Here is an 18525-nt window from a genome sequence, read left to right as displayed (position 1 = left end):
ATAAGACACTTTAGGTTAAGCAAACGGGCACCAGAATTTGGAAAATTTTAACCATTTGCCACCATAAAAAAGTGGCAACTCTCCATATACCCTTTTAAATTTGCCCTTACGAAATTACAATCGAACATAAACAATTTCTTAACTATGTGCCACTTTTTTGTACATAGAAAACGGAATGGATCCCACAAGTCAGAGTCTTCCCTCACTTTCATCTCCCCACGTCGAGTGACGAGGTGCCGCTGTCCATGTTGGCACGCCCTGCGTCGCGCCATGTACACAAAAGTGGCAAAAGAAATTATATTTATCCTATCATTGGACCAGTGTTGGCAGTGTGGTGAAAGTAATTTCTCATCAAGCTGGATTGGATTTATATATAGTAAATATGATTGAATGCTATCTTCCCAGACCTTGTGCTCTTCATTTCGAGCAACAATCCGTTGTTGTAAGGAGCCTAAATAAAAAAAAGTGGCATGGTGTATTCTATCTAGGAGCAATAGAAAGAATTCACAGCGGTGTTATCACTTATCAGCATGTTCATGGATGTGAAATGACTGAGGAATCTTCAGCTATGCTTTAGATAATACATACCTTCAGCAATTATATTATGGGAGTCCTTTTTTTACATCCATGTACAAATAACAGCTTCCAATGTATTCTGGGTTGGTTCTGACATGTAACGTTCAATCTCTGAAGCTTAGTTTTGACTCTTGAGAATAGCAGTGCAACACAGGATTTACTATATAATCATGAAGACATTAACCGACAGTCAGGTAGCCCTGAGCCCCTGAAGAAGCACCCCACAGCACTGCACAATCAGCTGACCAAATTGGATGCTACTGATGAACTCAATTATATGCAATGTAATCCCCACAATAATCATCCAATGCATGCCATGGTTGCTCCGGTAGGGCTCTTGGCGAATTCAGTATAGGTAGTCCAGAATCCTGAATCCTTACAGTAATCATCTAACACATTCTATTATTTGTCTGGCTTTCCTTAAGCAGCTTGAAGTTTGGCCATTTATTTTAGTTCATACAATGAGAATTGTGCTTCACAGCTTTGCTTTTGTTTCCTTGTAAGACATGAGCTTCACACCTTTGTTACCATTTGTATCACATTGATTGTTTCCACCTCACCCGCACAACACATACCATCCTTTATATTAGCTTAGCGACAGCGGGTCATCTGTGAAAATAAATCCTGAACTGATTATTCTGAATTATATGTTACATTTTAGGCTCCTAACTATGCCAAGTGATACTTACTGTCCATGGTAAATAATATGCATTTCGAAAGAATTGTAAAACGGTGTCATAATCTACCATATATTGGTTGTAGTATCATTTATCTTCAAATGTATTGTTACCGGGAAGGTTTATCATGAATGTATTCTCCTTTTATTCAGACATACGGTTAGTCTTGTCATTACAAACACAAATTGACACCCTGGATTACTGTACTAAAATCTGGCACATCATATTCTACCTTTTACAAATAAAGTTTTTTACCCGGCTAATTACACCACAAAGACTTTTAGCAAACGCACTGATGGCATGTGTTTTTTGAAAAAAAATATATATAGAAATTATCACCACACATTTCTAAACTAGATTTTCAACTACTTAATTGTTAATTTCATTATTTATACTATTAAATAGCTATAGAAAATCAGATAATCTTTTGTTTTTCTGGCTGAAAAGAACACAGCAGCCCTAGTCAAGAACAATTTGGCAACAAAGATAACCTGGTGGTTGTGGCGTGGAAGCGGCTGAGGCCGACCTTGGTGCCGGTGGCCTTGATGTCGGCCTGCACCTGCTCGCGGAACTCCCTGTAGGAGAAGGGCCTGTACGCGCTGCTGATGCCGCCGGGCGCCTCGAGGACGGCGTCGTCCCGCGGGAAGGCGAAGTAGCAGCACGACAGCCTCTCCGTGGAGGGCCGGCTCGCCAGCACCCTGTGGCGCGCGCTCTGGTACAGGCCGCCGCTTATGGCCGTCATCATGTCGCCCAGGTTGACGAGGAGCTCGCCGGGCGCCGGGGAGACGTCGTGCCACGCGCCGCCACGGAGCACCTGCAGGCCGCCGGCGTGGTCCTGGCCGAGGATGATGGAGAGGACGGAGCTGTCGGTGTGGGGCTCCATCCCGAGGCGAGAGTGGGAGGAGGGGCAGGGCGGGTAGCGGTACAGGCGCAGGAAGCCCCGGCGCTCAGCGAGGTAGGACGCCGTCTGGGGCCCGTCGAGGCCCAGCTCGGCGGCGAGGGCGTCGAACAGCTTGCGGGCGATGCGGGCCATGTGGTCGCCGTACTCCGCCATGAGCGCCCTGACCCGAATCCAGCCATCGCCACCATCGCCGACCCGCGACGGAGACGGCGACGAGCCGGGGACGAGATCGACATGGAGCCCCTCCAGCCAGTTGACGTCCTTGACGCGGAGCGACTGCAGCGCCGCCGTTCCCCAGAAGTAGCCCGGCTGCGCCTTCTTCAGCTCGAAGGGCTCCCGACCCAGCAGCTGCTTCCCCAGCTCCATCAGCCGCCCACGGAGCTCGCCGGGGACGCCGTGGTTGACCACCCGGAACACGCCCAGATCCCGGCAGGCCGCCGCCAGCGCCGCCCTGCCGTCGCCGCCGACGCGCTCCAGGTCCAGTGTCGGCAGCTCCAGCCCGGGCAGACCGGGCTGCAGCTGCAGCGGCGGCGCCTGCGGGAACGGAGGGCACGACGGGTCCATCTGCGTGGTCCACGTCGCCGTCGTCGTCGACGACGACGACTTCGCCCCCCGCCTCGCCCGCACACCCTGGTGGGCCGTGGGCTACACCTGCCACACGTGTAGCGGGCTGGCGGCGGCAGATCAGGCCCAGCCCATTAGAGGCCTCCAGCCTCGGCCCATTAAAGAGATGGCCGAAGAGAACTCCGTCCTCGGGCCCGGCCCGCCGTGAAGTGGTGGCCGGGTGCGACGCCTCTCCGCCTCGACGCGCCGCCGCCGCCCGCCGCCGCCTGCTGCTGCCGTGCCGGGTAGTGTATCCTTGCTCCGACGAGCCACCAGGCAGGATTCGTGGTCTGATTCGGAGACCTGCCTTCTGTCCCTCGCGCCCTGCTTCGTCAGGTTCGGGAGCTTGCTGCTTACCTCAGTTCTTTGTGTGCGAATTCTTAGCTTCGTTCTTTGGTACACTCGAGAATCGAGATTACTTCCATTTTTTATGGCTCATTGGAGGGAAATGTACTGGATTATTCCCTGTAGGGAATATGTTGTGGGTATAGACGTATAATACGTTCGCTTGATTTAGCAAAAACATGGCTTTCTTTATAGTAGAATTTGCCAGTGGAAAATTCGCAATATTGTGGTGTGATGAAATGTCTGTAGCCTGGGTTTGGCAGGTGGCATTGATAGCATGCTGTTTCTGAAATGTGGTCATGTTGAATGCATCATGGTATTTCCCAATAAGTTCAGAGCAAGGTGTATGCTAGCTATTTAGGATGTGATTATGGCACAGTGCATCTTCTCCCATTAATTCTACTCAGGATAGGTGTTTGGCCTGTTATCTTAATGGTTCAGTCTGAAGTTTGTATTGCACAACTAAGTTATCCAACAGTAATACTTAACCAAATTATGTATTTGCACAACTAACTTATCCAACAGTAATACTTAAACAAAATAATGTATTCTTAAAATGCACAACTAGGATGAAAATATGCGCTTTGTCTTCAGATATAAAAGAATTGGGAGACTAACAAGGATGGTTCAAACGATGAAGGTGCTATTCACAATGGGACTGATAATATACCTGGAGGACCAAACACAATTGATAATGCTTCAGTATCACCTTGTATTAAACAAAGAGGACCTGACAGAGTCGATATGGAACAGGAAGTTGGTATGGTATTCCAATCAGAAGAGGAGGCTTATCTGTTCTACAGTAAGTATGCTAAAAGAAAAGGTTTCAGTGTGTGCAACGGATTCTTCTTATGACGCAAGGAAGCTGTATGCCAGACCGATATTGCTCACATAAAGAGGAAATGCGAAACTGCCAGAACTAATTGTATGGCCAGGATTGAGCTTAAAGTTAGTTGTGACGTTGCCTGGCTTGTGACTAAAGTCATCTATGAACAGAACTATCTTCTTGTGCACCCACAAAATGCAGACCTGCTACAGTCTCACCGAAAATTGACCACAGCTCAGCCAAACGAGAGGGGTGAGGATTCTAATCTGCCTGATGAAGTACCAGAGTTTCTCTTTTGAAGGCTACCCGTGAGGCTGAGTTGGTTGAATTTGCCCTGAAGAAAACTTGAAAATGGGGATGCTCAGTTTCTTTTAGAATATCTGAAAGATAAGAAGCTGGAGGATCCATCTTTTTTCTATGCTGTGCAACTTGATGACAGGGAGCAAGCAACAAACTAATTAGCTGGTGGCCCGATGCACGGTCAATGATGGAAGGTTATTACTTTGGGGATGCTATCTTGTTTGATGCAACCTAATGGATCAAGCAAGAGTGATCTCCCTGTTGCTCCCTTCATTGGTATCAATCATCATAAGCAGATTATTGTATTTGGTGTTGCTCTCTTGCTGGATGAAACACCTGAATCGTTTATTTGTCTATTTAAAACTTCCATCATTGCACCCCATCTTTTTGCTTATGCTTACAAGCTAAAAATTGAATTTTCAACCATAAATTTGCAGTTGATTTTGGGATTTTTTTTTACCGAAGTTTATTTTCCAACATTAGCTTTTAAATCGCTAAGAATATGTATAAAAATGTTATATTTTTATTTTTCATTTGCAAGCAATCACCATATTGTCTGCTGAAAGGTCATTTCAGTTGCTGCCAGAAGTGCAACTTCGGAGAATGAAGTAGAGATGTTTGAAACCGGGCCTAAAATATTGACCGTAGATGTAGAGCAGATTCTACAGACTTCTCCATTCTCTGAATGATGCTGAAATTCCCAGTGCAGTTCTTACTCGTAGTTATCAATAAAACATTGTTAGCTTTCAGTCAAATTCGGTTAAGAAGCTGAGGAAACATTGTTCAGAAGCTGGAGTGATCAATAAAACATTGTTTTTCATCCTAAAATTAGGTTCCTTTATTCTTGTATATCAGTAACCTTTCTTTACTACTCAAGGAATATTTGATCATGGTATAGTGTTACAATCGTCTAGGAATTCGGACATGACGTGGTGCACTACAAAGGGGTACAACTGGTGACAGCATGCCTCTTAATCACCAGTCAACCTCAGAATCTCATGAATTGGAATTGTTCAGCCTCACACATGGTTTCGACTCACATGCCAAAAAGCAATATGGATGAACACATGGAGTATCCAGTTTCTAGACTCTAGACTGATGCTTCAGTTTTTATTGGCATACAATGTTCAGACTCGTGACTTTTTATTCCTGCGGTACCCTAGTATTACAACAAATCATCAGCCATTAACTCACAGGGAACATTAACAAATGTGGGGGATTCTACTCAATATTATATCAATCAGTGTTTCATTAATCTGAAGTCACTGCTTATTTAGTTGACTGAGCGAGTTAGCCGGACTGACCATGTTATCAAAGAGGATGATCGGTTGTTATTCTTTGAAGCACAATACAGTACACTTGTTCTGAACAGACGTTTCTTTGAGTAAGAATCAAGTGGGACATATTCTAACATACTTTTCTGTTCTTTTGTATATAAATGATTTGCCGTTATTCATCGTCTCATAGCATTTCAAAACATCAAGTAGGAGATTGTAGTTCTGTACTGTAAGTAGTTCAGTTTATGGTTAATATAGTGCCTTCTAATGTTTGAGCCTGTATATACATTGTTAAATAGTAGTGCAGTCAGAAAATTCCAGTTTGTCCATTTGTGGTCCAATGGTTTGATATCTACTTTGTGCTCTTTTCCTGAGTTGAACACCACACTGTGAGCTGAATACCATTTTCGTACAATGTTTAGCTGCTTCAGACAAGCATCTGGGATTGCAAGTTTGCAACTGAACAACAAATGTTTCTGCTCAAAGCTAATATGAGCCTCCATTATTTTTCTTTTGTCACTTACTCCTATTCCATGTGGACTTGGCGTCATGATACCGGTGCCGTAATGATGACAATCTAAGAGATTAGTAGCCTGGCAAAGAGGGCTCCTTTATTAATTTGCTTTGGCAGCTTAGTTAGACAATGCTTTTGATAGTTGATCAACTTTCTTCTGGTTTCAAATTCAGTTCCTTCTCAGCATCCTTGCACCTCCTTTCATTTCATATTATTGTCCTGTTGTGTACGCGATTCATGTTTTATTGTCCTCTTGAATGTGTTTGAGCCTTTGACACTAACCAGTCCTGCATCCTGATTACTTAATTCTCAGCACTTTTCTCCTGAATGTGTTGCATGTACTGCACCGTACCTAATCACTACTAATCAGTAGTGAGATCCCGTTTACTCATTTCTCGGTACTTATCTGCTGGATTTGCTGCACGTACTGCATCGTACCATCTGTTTTGTTTTTTTTTCTGTTTGGCTTATACGAGACCTGAGATCATCATTGTCCTCGCTAAGGTTGGAACTTTAGAATTTATTCCTGCATGTATCACTAATATAACTACCTATAACACACGTATCATTAATGCGTGCAAGGGCTAATTAATCCTGAAGACTGAACTTTTTGGAGGGATATATCAATAATTTCCTCCAAAGAATTAATGTTTGTTGATCATATAAGTTAGGCATTTTGATTGGTGCATTCTGTGATCATTGAATGCTGCAAGGTATTACTCCATGTACTTGAATTGCAGCTTTATTACGCGCATAAGCGCATTCTTTAGCACGTAAAACTTTTAGGCAACTCTCTGGTGTATTTTACTTATAGCATTATACTACTAATAGAAAAATGATATTTTTATACTTTGTTAATTAGTATTTTCTAATTTTATTTTTTGCAACAAAGATCCCAATAAAAGGATGATATTACCCCTTCAAATGTCTACTACACCTAATATTGTTGGTAGTATAGTTTAATCACAATCCTCTAATAAAAATAGATTAACGGTATGAATTAAATACTATCAGTAAGTTGATTATAGCAGCGACCAAAAAACAATTTATAGTAAAAACATTTATACATGTCGTTAATAATTTAAAAGATTTAAAAAACAATGTTGAAAAATAAATTACGATAAAAAAACCTCATAATCAATTATAAAATGAAGTTTTAAATTTTAAATTTTATCAACGACTTATAAGCTATTAAAAGGTAAACGATGGGAGTAAGAGTTTATGCACCCAATTCTGCATTTCCGTTCGTATGATTATGGCGATCGGTGACACTACAAATCAACAAAGGAAATTGAATATCATTTTTCAAGGATGCCCTTGTGTTACCGTGCATAAACCATAAATGGCCGAACACTTGGGCTGGCTCTCACTAACCTAACATGTTGGCCTGACGGGCAAGCAACGTAGCATCCCTAAGCAGGTTTGGATGAAAAGTCACAGCCATGTTTAGGAATATTAGCTGGTCAATTACGTAGCAAAGCTGTCGTGATCAAGGCATGCATGCCAAGACTCATCAAGAGGTAGTAGCTGTTCCAGTGGCTACATTCCCCAAGTCAGAAGTCAGAACTTGTACACTTCTGTTCAAAAAAAAAAAAGAACTATTCTAAAAACGAAAAAATTGTAGGGAATTCCAAATTGTTTGAGCATTTTCCACTGGTGACTGGTCTAGAAAGTGTCAGGCAGGATGATGTTAGAACAATGATAGGAATGTGTATTCAGAATGACTCGTCTAATTTTTAAGATATTGCAGCCGGCAATGATAGGAATGCGTGGCAGTTTGAAGAACAGCAGCCTGTTTTTGTAATGCAAATTTGTTGCGTGTTATGAACAGGTGGTGATTTTACTACAATATGTTTGATGAGTCCAACGTGAGTTATATTCTTTTTAATTTCGAGATAGCATAAACTGTACTCCTCACGGTCTTACCAAATGAGCTATCACCAACTGTGAAAATGATAGATATGGATTTAGGGAAAAAAAATTAAGACTGGACGTGTGTAGTTTCCTCAAGAACGAAAATGACAACAATCGTGCAGCATTATGGAGAAAGTGCTTTGATCCTTATCTCCATTTAACTTGTCAAATCCACGATTATTTTTAACAAGTTTTGCGTGTTCATGTATGATGATTATGATTCAGTTCTAGAGCCCTCTGTTATCACTCCAGCAACTTACAAATTCTGTTCCAATCAAAATTTAACATCAGAGGATGAAATGAAGAGAAGCAAAAACATGCCATGTAAAAAGTTGCAACCTTTTGGTGTATTCTCTGCAAATTAGAACATTGTTACAGTCATCATGTCTTAAATCTGCACGGCGACGACAGCAAACCAAAACGAAACACACAACCCGTTGTACTGTATATGTCAACCTTCCAACTCCTACTCCTACATTTCACACTCCTGTCATGCATCGGATTAATCAGTAAGAATTAGCACCAACCCATCATCGAATTTTGATCCTAAATTCACAAGCAAAGTAAGCAAGCAAGAAGAAGAAGTGAGAAAGAATGGCAGATCTCTCATGGCATTTACAGATCAAGCGATGATCTTGGATGAGCTCCTGAAACCTTGGATCAGCAGGCAGAAACCCTGCCCTGACGGCGCGCCGCCACCGCCGCCGCCGGCTAGCTTCTGTCTGTGACCGCGCGGCGCTGCCGGTGGCTGAGATTTTTCCAGCTCGTCGTCGGCATCGGCGTCGCCGTCGTCCTCTATCCAGAACTTTGTCTCCGACGCGCCGCGCGTCTGGAACGTGAACACGGCGCAGGAGGAGGCCGGCGAGGGGTCGACCGCGTGGAAGAGCCAGCCGTGGAGGTCCCACGTCATGTCCACCGGCGCGCCGCCGTCGAGGAAGAGGGTGTGGCTGCCGCGGAAGTTCCACCGCAGCCGCCGCAGCTGCACCACCTTCCGCCCGTCGACGGTCACCCACGCCTCCGCATCGCCGTCCAGCGCGACGACGATCTCGTGCTCGGCGCCGGAATCAAGGAACCGCGCTCTCGTGGACCAGCACCCGCACCCGACGAACCGCTCCCGCCGCCGCGCCATCCGTGACCCGGCGATCGGTATCCCGCCGTGCAACCGCTCCACGTACCCGCGGCTCATGTCGCCGAGCAGGAGGACGAACTCGGCGTCGGCGACGACGGCGACGTAGAACCCGGACACCGGCTCGGGCCCCGCCGCGTACCGCGCCGCCGCGAAGTCCCAGAACACGCCCACCACGCAGCTCCCGGCGGTGAACGTCCCGCTCCCCTTCCTCCTGTGCAGGTGCCTCGGCGCCGCGGCGGCGGCCCCGCCGGCCCGAAGCCTCGACGACGCCGCCGCCGCGTCGTGGACGGCGACGGAGAGCGCCGGCCCGTCGGGCGCCCGCGACCACGTCACGTCGATCACCAAATCCTTCCCGGACGCCGAGAGCCGCGACCTGTACACGCTCGTCACCGCGCTCACCGCCGCCCTCCCCACGCCACCACCACCACCATCGCCGCCCCCCGCCACACCTGCCGCCGCGCAGGCGGCCGCCGCCCCCGCATTTGCGCCGCCGGAGCACGCGACGTCAGAGATCCGCACGGCGTGCTCGCTGAAGCACGACACCAAGTCCTTCATGCCAGCCCGCCCACCCCGCCGGACTCCTCTCCCTCCCCCTCCCCCCCAACCCCAAGAAAACTTCTTTGGCCGCCTACCACCACCGCGCGTGCATCCCCGACACCTTTGCAGACAGCAACAGCACCGCCGGCATTATGCTGATGGCGACGCGCATCAGGAGAGAGGAGAGAAGAGGCCAAACCAAACTATCTAGAGCGAGAAAAGAAAGGGAGAGACGGGGAAGAAAGGAAAGAAGGTAATGGTTCGGTAATCCCAGGAGGAAGGTATCTCTTAATCAGGAAGCTTGACAGGCAATAGGCTGGTGCTCACAAGGTAGGTATAAAAATCTCGCCTTTTTTCCCTCCCCTCTTCTCCATCTCATCACATCTCAGCTCTGTGCTATACATTCCCTGCTACACAATCCAAGCTTTAATTCTCATCACCCAGTGGAGCACAAATTCCATCCATTGGCTTCTCCAAAGCAGATATAGATGGTGATTGCATCATGCTCCCATGATTTTTGTTTTTGGTTCCCAATGGCCAAAAGGAAGGAGGAGAGGAGGGCCGAACGTTGTCTCTCCTGTAACCGATAGCATAAAACGCCACAAGAGAGGGGGAAAAAAACGGCATCTTCCTTTACTGCTTTTCCTACATGCACACTGAAACTTCCCAAACGAAAACGGCTGGCACCTGTGGCAGCATAAAGGTAGCTGAATGTGTGCAAGAGCGAGATATGAGCCATGTTCTTCGTGACCATGCATCGTGTACAGGTGTATGGATGAACGTGTGATTGTGTGAAGGCATTGGATATTTGGATTAGAAAGTGACATGTGAGGTTGCACATTCGGTGACATGTAACTGTAAGGTTAAATGCAGGTCCATTTCATTACCCAATTTTGTTTGGCACGACTGGTATATGGATTGTACGTACAACACGTGCGTCTAGTAGTAGTAAAAAGAATGGATATATAGTAGGCCAATCAACACTGTATCCACAGCATCACTGCCCATTTTTGCCGAGAATTGTGAGAATTTTAGGGGGAGTTTTAGTATACCATGCACGGTCAAAGGGGCAATTTAAACGTAATAGGCCGCATTTTTTATTGTCTTGAGCAGTAAGCGGCTACTTAAATATATTACTCCCTCCGTCTCCTATCCGTTTGATAATATAAGATGTTTGACTTTTTTTTTCAATGTTTGATCATTTGGCTTATTCAAAAAATTATAAAAATATTATTTATTTTACTTATGACATACTTTATTATCAAAATAACTTTAAGCATGACTTATCATTTTTTATATTTGTACTAAATTTTTGAATAAGACGAATGGTCAAACGTTACAACTAAAAAATCAAACATCTTATATTATGATATGAAATGGAGGTAGTAATTTGTTGTACCGAAGGCATCTACGCAATTTTGTTTTAACAAGTACTCACCAGTAGTCTAATTTTATTTTAAAAAGAGCTTAATATTAAAGTTATTGGGCCTAAGACATTATATTTCAATGCGTTTGTTCACGGCGGAGACAAATGTATATTCCGACCATTAGTTTTCACGATGGACCATTTATAAAATACTATGTTTCTTAGAAAGAAAAAAACTAAAATATCAAAATAACATCGATTTAAACCTATGTATTAAATTATATATATGTGTTGTATCTCTCAGTTTTACTCTAAATTAACCGTAATTACGGATGGCCAGCAGAAAGACGCCACATAATAGTGATCGGATGAGAAAAATGTTTGATCTCCTCTGATTTTCAGTCCGTTGTCCGCCACTAAGGACGGAGTAGGGTCATTGCCTCGTTGAGAAGTCAGGAGCATTTTTGTTGATCGGAGGGAGCAGTACCAAAGTACTGAGTACTAACCGCATGCAGTGGACACGGCCCACGGTCCCCAAAAGGCGAAAAAGTCCAGACGCCCAAAGCAGCCAAGCAACAAACACAAATCGCAAGCTACGCCGGACCCGACAGGCCAGGTATGGAACCATCGGATCGGCGGGATTTACATCCTGTGCAGTTCTTAGCGTAACTGTAACATAATAGTCGTATCACGACTGTGCGATGTAAATCTAAATATCCAGATTTTGCATAAGACTGTTCATGCCTTCAAAAAATAGGAAAATGGCAAGGATGCCTAAAAAAATATACTGTGACAACCGAACCTACTCCATAGCATTAAATCTTAATCGTTCACTACAGTAATTGACAGCCAGCATGCATTCCCTAAGAACAGGATAGCCGACACCGTTTTAGACCCTAGTTGACCAGCTAGACAATTGATTTTACATGAATTTCATGGCAGTGAACAGAAATATGCACAATCGGCTGAATCAGAAATAACATAATCACCAAATAGCTCAATCAACCAGTTAATCTTAAAAGATCGAATCTAACCGAAACAGTCCTAAGATTAACCAGTTGATAAGTTAGTTATAAACATATTTTTAAGAGTTTTTTTATCATCCTTAAAAAATATCTTAAGGTACCACCATTTTTAGTATAAAAAGTGTGGTACCTTGATAAAAAAACCTATTTTTAAGTAGATAAAAGAGAAGAGAGAAGAGCAACAATCTATAGATTTGTAAACAGCTGCAGCACGGACTCCAAGACGAAATGTGTATGACATATGAGCCTGATATTAATAGTGTAGTATATGTTTTATAGGTAACTATTATATAAATTAGTTATTACCTTGACTATAGATAATTTAAATCTAGTATTTGGCTACGCTATTAAACTTAAGCTCTATCACCCATCACCCATGGTTCTCCATTCGGATCGGCGGACAGGCAGCCGGCACGGGGGCCAAGTGTGTTGCCGCCGCCACCAGCCTCCCCGTCGCGCATCCGTCGCATCGCATGTGCGCGGCCTTAAACCGGCGACTGTGCTGTGCAGAGCCTGCAGATCTCGCGCCCCCGCCCTCGGAACGCGCGGCGATTAAAACGCGCGCTGTTGCTTGTGGCGCAGGGAACAGCGGCCTCCCGTTCCAATCAATGGCCCTCGCCTCGCTCGCTGACGACGCTCGCAGCCACAGTACGTGCCGCCGCCGCCGAGACCCCCACCATCTCACCAACTTTGCGGCGATTCGTTGAATCGTTGGAAATTCTTTTTTTTCCCTTTCGCTATAGCAAAAAACGTCGAAACGTACGTGCGGTGCGGTGCGGCGCACCTGCTGTACAGCGCGCGGCTGCGACCAAACATACAACGAGTCCCTCTCGGTTCCGGCGCCCACGGAATGAGAGAGATTCGGTATAGCCCGGCCGAACTCCACCTCGGAGCACGCATGCAGATGCAGGCACGTTGATCGGTTCCGCTTTCTCTCTCCCGGCGAAGCATGGATCCACGGATGGTAAGCCAGGACTGCACGCACGCCTCAGATACCCTTGCGTCGTTACGCGTTGTTGCTGGTACTAGCACCGTGTTCCGAAATATAATTGTTCTTAATTTTTAAATCTTATATACTATAGTATAAATATTTTTAATGTATTTTTTATTATTTTTACCATTCCAATGTTATAGAACTAACCCGATGGTTAGAAGGTGAATATAATTAATTAAAATTTAAAAACTAATCAATGAAGTGACCAACTGCTAAACAAAATATTTATGTTTTCATACGAGATAAAAGTAAACAAACACGGCTACGAAACTTACCTTTTTTTTTTTCGGCTCTGCAGGCTTGCACCAGCAAGCCAGGCAGGCGAGCGACCATGTGATTGGCCCGTTGGGGCTGGGCTGTTAGAGCACGCAAGATTGATTTGTAGTGTAGGGCCTGTAGGCTATACCGTTGCTAAATAACGCATAAAGGGGAACCACTAAAACCAGGTTAAGTTAAGCACATAATCAGCATGTCCACAGGGCATACGCACAGTACGTTGCCATAATCATTGACCAGTGAGCTGCACTGCTGCAGTGATCTGTAATTAAAAGCTTTGCTCTCCCCGTAAGCAGCTGCATGTTCCCGTTTTTTTTTATATAGGAGTATGTAAAAATTTCATTGATTGATTCAACTAGTGGATCAAGTACGTACTTAGGAGTACTACTACGCACGTCCTATTGCTTCAGTTTCTCAATAAGAACTACTAGGTTTTATTAAATCACTAATGATCTCACCACCTGACGCTCACTGCATGTGCTCAGCGATCAGGATTCAGGAATCGTTCAGAGAGAAGATAAACAGGGGTGACACTCTATTACTGCTCCCTTTCTTATAATATAATATAATAATATAAGACGTAACTATAGTCAATAAAGTGGTATTATCATCTTCTCGTTTAGATTATCTAGCTTATTTATCCATATATATAATGTGATGGGACGTTTTGACGGTAAAGAATTTAAGATAAATCAAATTTATTAAAAAAATATGTGATAAGTTAATATATGCATATATTCACGCTTATATTATGGAACAAACACGTAGTTATGTATTATATTATTGTAATTCGTAAGAAAGTACTCCACAGTACAAGCAGCGATCCGAAATTTTATTGAAGCAGCTTCCTACTCACAAGTGATTGGCACAGCATCCAAGCATTTTGATCCAGGAAAAGTAGTTGTTTATACCTGTGCACACAACCACCTTGTTCGTAATTGGTAAACCAACAATGGGTTAAGTTTGTCAGATGCCCACATAATTGTACGGCCAGTGTTTCTACTGGATTTGAGCACTACTAGTTTTGTCTTTGGCGACGAATACTATGGAGTACAATACATGTTGATCTGTCATCTACCTGTTGGGAAAATGGGAAGGGTGTGAGACAGTGTGAAATGGAGGGTGAGCACACATGCTTTGCCGGCCTAGCAAAAACTGGCGCCACGGCCCAAACCCTATGGCCCATTCTTGACGGAGCTACGGCCCGGCCCCGGCCGAACCGACCCAACCTCTCCGGACGAGGAGAAGGTTTGGATCTTCAACAGGAGATATATCAGTCCAGGCGAGACTTTCTTATCTTGAGTTGATTTTCACATCGATTTTTGGCCTAAATTATTTCTTGATTTTTATGCACTCGCTTACTGATTTATCATGTTTTTAGTTATTTTAATGATTCAACAACTAATCAGGTGTTTTGAGTAACCAAATAAAATTTGATCATTGAAGTGACTAAAAGTGAATATTTTGACATCTCAGTGTTTTTTGCTAAATAAACTAGAAGTACTCATATTTTGGAATTGGGGTAATAGCTAATCGTTAAATATATGGAAAAAAAAATTTCCCCGCAGTTTGGGTTCCTCGAGATTCTATGAAATTTGGTTTACTGTTTAACAAGGTCTCATTGTGATATTTTGTCTTTCAGTGTTACTGTTTTGTGAATTATTGATGTCCTTGGAGCGGATGGTGGTTGGCTGCTCTGGTTGTTTGTGCCCTGGTCCAGCCATGATGTGCCACTCCCATCACTAAATTATAATTGGCCTGATCGATTGGAACTCAAAGAACCATCTTTCCAAGTATTTTAGAGAGAGACATTTTGCAATCGACGCTGCATATATGGTTCTGCTTCATTCTGTCCAAAATTTAGTATAGTCCACGATTGTGGCTGCCGTTGTACTGCGTGGTCGTCGCTGCAGACGGCACGTCGCTGTTCTTGGGGTCCCGCCTCGTCAACAGCGATTTTGTCACGCCACAAACATGTGGGTAAATTGAGGCAAATATATGTGTGCAGTTATGTTGAAACTTTTTACCTGATGTGCTGGAGTAGTTCATCCTGTTTTTCGTTGAAAAGCTTACCTACTTCCATGAGTTCGATGGCATGCTCGCTTTGACCGCATCAAAATCCATTTTTCTGACCATTCCAGTTCGAGGAAATTTGCGACGAGGATGTTCAGAAATTGCTTGGTCAGTCCAAAGAATATGCAACCAACTACTACCAAAAGGGAATGCTACAGGGAGGAGAAGGGGGGGAATGTGATATTGCCACCTACCCACTCGAATTGCAACACAGCACATGGCCACATGTTTATCCTTGCAGTTTTTTTCCCATTACTTGATTCTGTCGCGCTAAATTGTACTCCAATACACATTTAAACGATATACACTGATAATCGAACGAATCTATCTTATAAAACGAAATAGACAAAATACCTTTCATAAAAACGTGTTCAGTTTAGACTGTAAGGATGAAAGTATTTTGCTAAAACATTAAGTTAAATTCAACACAAGAACAGTAGGTTAACCCCAAGAGTGTACTATTTACTGCAGATAAATTATCTGGAGTGGAACAGTTACATGTATAATGACGAGAAGAAGAAGAAAAAATGGAAGACAAAATTAATTACTCCCGGCAATGAGGGAGGGCGAGTAGGACGACATGACCAGAAAGAATCCAAACGTCACTACTCGATGCTTGTCTCGGCGATCAAGTGGAGGAAGGCGACGGCGGCGGCGGCGAGGAGGAATCGGAGGACGTGACGGTGGAGGAGGAGCCGGCGGTCATGGGTGTCATGTCCATGGGGTAGCTGCCGAGCACACGGAGGAAGGAGGTGTACTCCTGCACCTCGGCGAGCGCGTTCTGCGCCCGCGGCTCTGCGAGGGAGGCCTGGAAGTCGACGTAGAACATGTACTCGAAGTGCTTGGCGGTGCCGACGTTGGCGTCGTCGACGAGGCGGATGGGGCGGTGGCGGTGCGGGCGGCTCTCGATCTTGGTGAGGGTGATGTCGCGGAAGGCGAAGGCGGAGAGGACCTTGAAGAGGACGGAGGTGCCCTCCTTGTCGTGGGCGAAGACGATGCTGGTCTTGAAGGGGCGGTCGGTGCGGGGCACGATGGGCTCGCGGGCGAGCATGACGAAGCGGGTGACGTTGCCGCAGTCGTCCTGGATGCCGTCGGCGAGCACCTCCATGCCGTACAGCTCGGCGGCGCGGGAGGAGGCGATGGCGGCCGTGTCGCGGAGGCCGTTGGCGGCGACGTACTCGGCGGCGCCGGCGGTGTCGTCGAAGGCCTCGCGGACGACGTTGAGGCCCATGGCGGTGAGCGTGTGCTCGCACTGCGCCAGCGCCTGCGGGTGGCTGATGACGCGGGTGAGGCACTCCTTGCGGACGCCCGGGAGCGCCATGAGGCAGTGGTGCACGGGGAGCTGCACCTCGCCGACGATGTGGAGCCGGTGCCTGAGCAGGAGGTCGTAGTTGCGGTGGATGCTGCCGCCCAGCGAATTCTCCACGGGGAGCACCGCCCGGTCGGCGATCCACAGCTCCACGGCAGAGAACGCCACCTCGAACTGGTCGCAGGGGATGGCGTCGCACCCCGGGTACGCCTTCCCGGCCGCCTTCTCGCTGTACGCCCCCGGGACCCCCTGGTACGCCACGCGCAGCTGCGACCCGTGCATCGGCGCCGGCGACAGGTCCGAGATCCGCAGCGGCTGCGGCAGGTTCCTGGCGACGCCCCCGCCATTGACGCTGCTCACCGGCACCAAATCCAGCACCGCCCCGTCCTTCGCCGCCGGCTCCGGGACCAGCGGCGCGACATGCCCATTAACAAAGCTGGGCGCGGCGCGCCCGTTGACGGCGGGGCCCAGCGCGGCCACCTTGCTGGACAGCACGGCGCAGCTGCTCTGCCACTCCGCCCGGCCCCCCACCACGGCGCCCTGCAGCGAGCACCTGACCACGCCGCCTCCTCCTCCCCTCCCCGCCACCATCCTGCCCCCAGTCCCAGGACTCTGCCCCACGGGCGCCTTGATCAAACTCGCCGTGGCCATCACAAATCCACCACCAGATTCCTCTCTCCTCTTCCTTGAACCAGTGAAAGTAAAAGAAAAAAACGAACCGTGTCGCGCAGCAGCGGCAGCAGGGGTTAGGTTGGTGGCGAGAGATCGAGCACCGGGGTTAGGTTAGGTAGTTTGAAGCTTCAGCGCGAGAAGCTGAGGAGAAGGGGTGGCGGGCAAGGGTGATATATAGGTGGTGACGATTTGGTTTGGGTTTGGTTTGGTTTGGGCGCGCCCTGTGACTGTGTGTGATGCGAGGGGGGGTTGGTGGCGTGCGGGGAAGCCCTGGGCCTGGTCGAGCAAAGGGTTGTTGGTTGGGTCAGCGTCAAAAACCAAAAAAAAATGTATCCAAATCCTCCACCACCACAACGCAGCGGCCATCCCTCCTCCGCGGCTCTCACCAACCAAGAAGAGCTCGCGCGCCGTGGAATTGGGGGTAGACCGTGCAACGCCTCCTGCAGTGCATGTGTGCATCCCCTCTAGCGCTCGAGAAATTTTTTTATTTTTTAAATATTTTTTAACAAATAATTTATTATTAAATTTTTGGGAAAATATTTTCATTGTATAAACCTTTTGACCACGTCACCAATATTGGCGTGGCGAAATGGCTTGCCAAGCCATTGTCGGTGGCGTGGCTGCATCGTCTTGCCACGCCACTGACATTTGCGTGGCAAGCCTGCCACGACATGCCATGTCGCCCAGGTTGCGTGGCAGCATTGTCTTGTCACGTCACCAGCATTGGCGTGACCAAAAGGTTTAGTTTTGAAAAATTTTGCCCGATGATTTAGTAATAAAATTACTTGCTAAAAAAGTTTATTTAATAAAAATATTTCCACGTTCGCGCTCCTGCTTGCCCTCGCCGGCGTTTGCTCCTGCTGCCTGAGAGTAGGTGATAGCTCTAACGTATTTTATATTATTTTCTTCGTTTTATATTATAAGAATTTTTAACTTTGTCTAGATATATTGGTGTACTAATGAATCTAGATACATATCCAAACACATATACAGATATATGGATAAATTTAGACAAAACTAAAATATATGGTGTATTAATTAAGAGTTATTCCGTTCTTTCTACACCGTAAGATTTTCTGGACTTCACTATATTCATTTGTGTATTAATGAATCTAGACACATATACAATAATTGATATATGAATGAATCTAGTCAAACTAAGAAAGTCGTAGAAGGAAGTAACATTAAACTAATTTATGCAATAGATACAT

General features: G+C 46.0%; 3 protein-coding genes across 3 annotated transcripts; all 3 read right to left on the bottom strand.

Annotated features, from left to right (window-relative positions):
• Nucleotides 1–578: 578 nt before the first annotated feature.
• Nucleotides 579–2836, bottom strand: LOC102720595 (gibberellin 2-beta-dioxygenase 8-like). The gene is made up of 2 exons (XM_006652183.3): nucleotides 1745–2836; nucleotides 579–1185 (listed from the first exon to the last, which is right to left on the bottom strand). Exons 1-2 carry the CDS (start codon nucleotides 2716–2718, stop codon nucleotides 1182–1184), a joined length of 978 nt encoding a protein of 325 aa, XP_006652246.2. The 5' UTR covers nucleotides 2719–2836; the 3' UTR covers nucleotides 579–1181.
• A 5421-nt stretch (nucleotides 2837–8257) lies between these two features.
• Nucleotides 8258–10168, bottom strand: LOC121054242. Its single transcript, XM_040523445.1, has one exon. It carries the CDS (start codon nucleotides 9615–9617, stop codon nucleotides 8556–8558), a length of 1062 nt encoding a protein of 353 aa, XP_040379379.1. The 5' UTR covers nucleotides 9618–10168; the 3' UTR covers nucleotides 8258–8555.
• Nucleotides 10169–15788: 5620 nt separating this feature from the next.
• On the bottom strand, nucleotides 15789–17438 carry LOC102720319 (arogenate dehydratase/prephenate dehydratase 6, chloroplastic-like). The gene has a single exon (XM_006652182.3). It carries the CDS (start codon nucleotides 17291–17293, stop codon nucleotides 15962–15964), a length of 1332 nt encoding a protein of 443 aa, XP_006652245.2. The 5' UTR covers nucleotides 17294–17438; the 3' UTR covers nucleotides 15789–15961.
• Between the last annotated feature and the right edge of the window lie 1087 nt (nucleotides 17439–18525).

The sequence above is a fragment of the Oryza brachyantha genome, chromosome 4 (genome assembly GCF_000231095.2).
Source record: "Oryza brachyantha chromosome 4, ObraRS2, whole genome shotgun sequence".
Classification (NCBI taxonomy): Eukaryota; Viridiplantae; Streptophyta; class Magnoliopsida; order Poales; family Poaceae; genus Oryza; species Oryza brachyantha.
This window is presented reverse-complemented; position numbering and strand designations above follow the sequence as displayed.

What these genes read in the sequence shown, in the direction of transcription:
- LOC102720595 (XM_006652183.3), bottom strand. Translation starts at nt 2,718, where the DNA reads ATGGACCCGTCGTGCCCTCCGTTCCCGCAGGCGCCGCCGCTGCAGCTG.
- LOC121054242 (XM_040523445.1), bottom strand. Translation starts at nt 9,617, where the DNA reads ATGAAGGACTTGGTGTCGTGCTTCAGCGAGCACGCCGTGCGGATCTCT.
- LOC102720319 (XM_006652182.3), bottom strand. Translation starts at nt 17,293, where the DNA reads ATGGCCACGGCGAGTTTGATCAAGGCGCCCGTGGGGCAGAGTCCTGGG.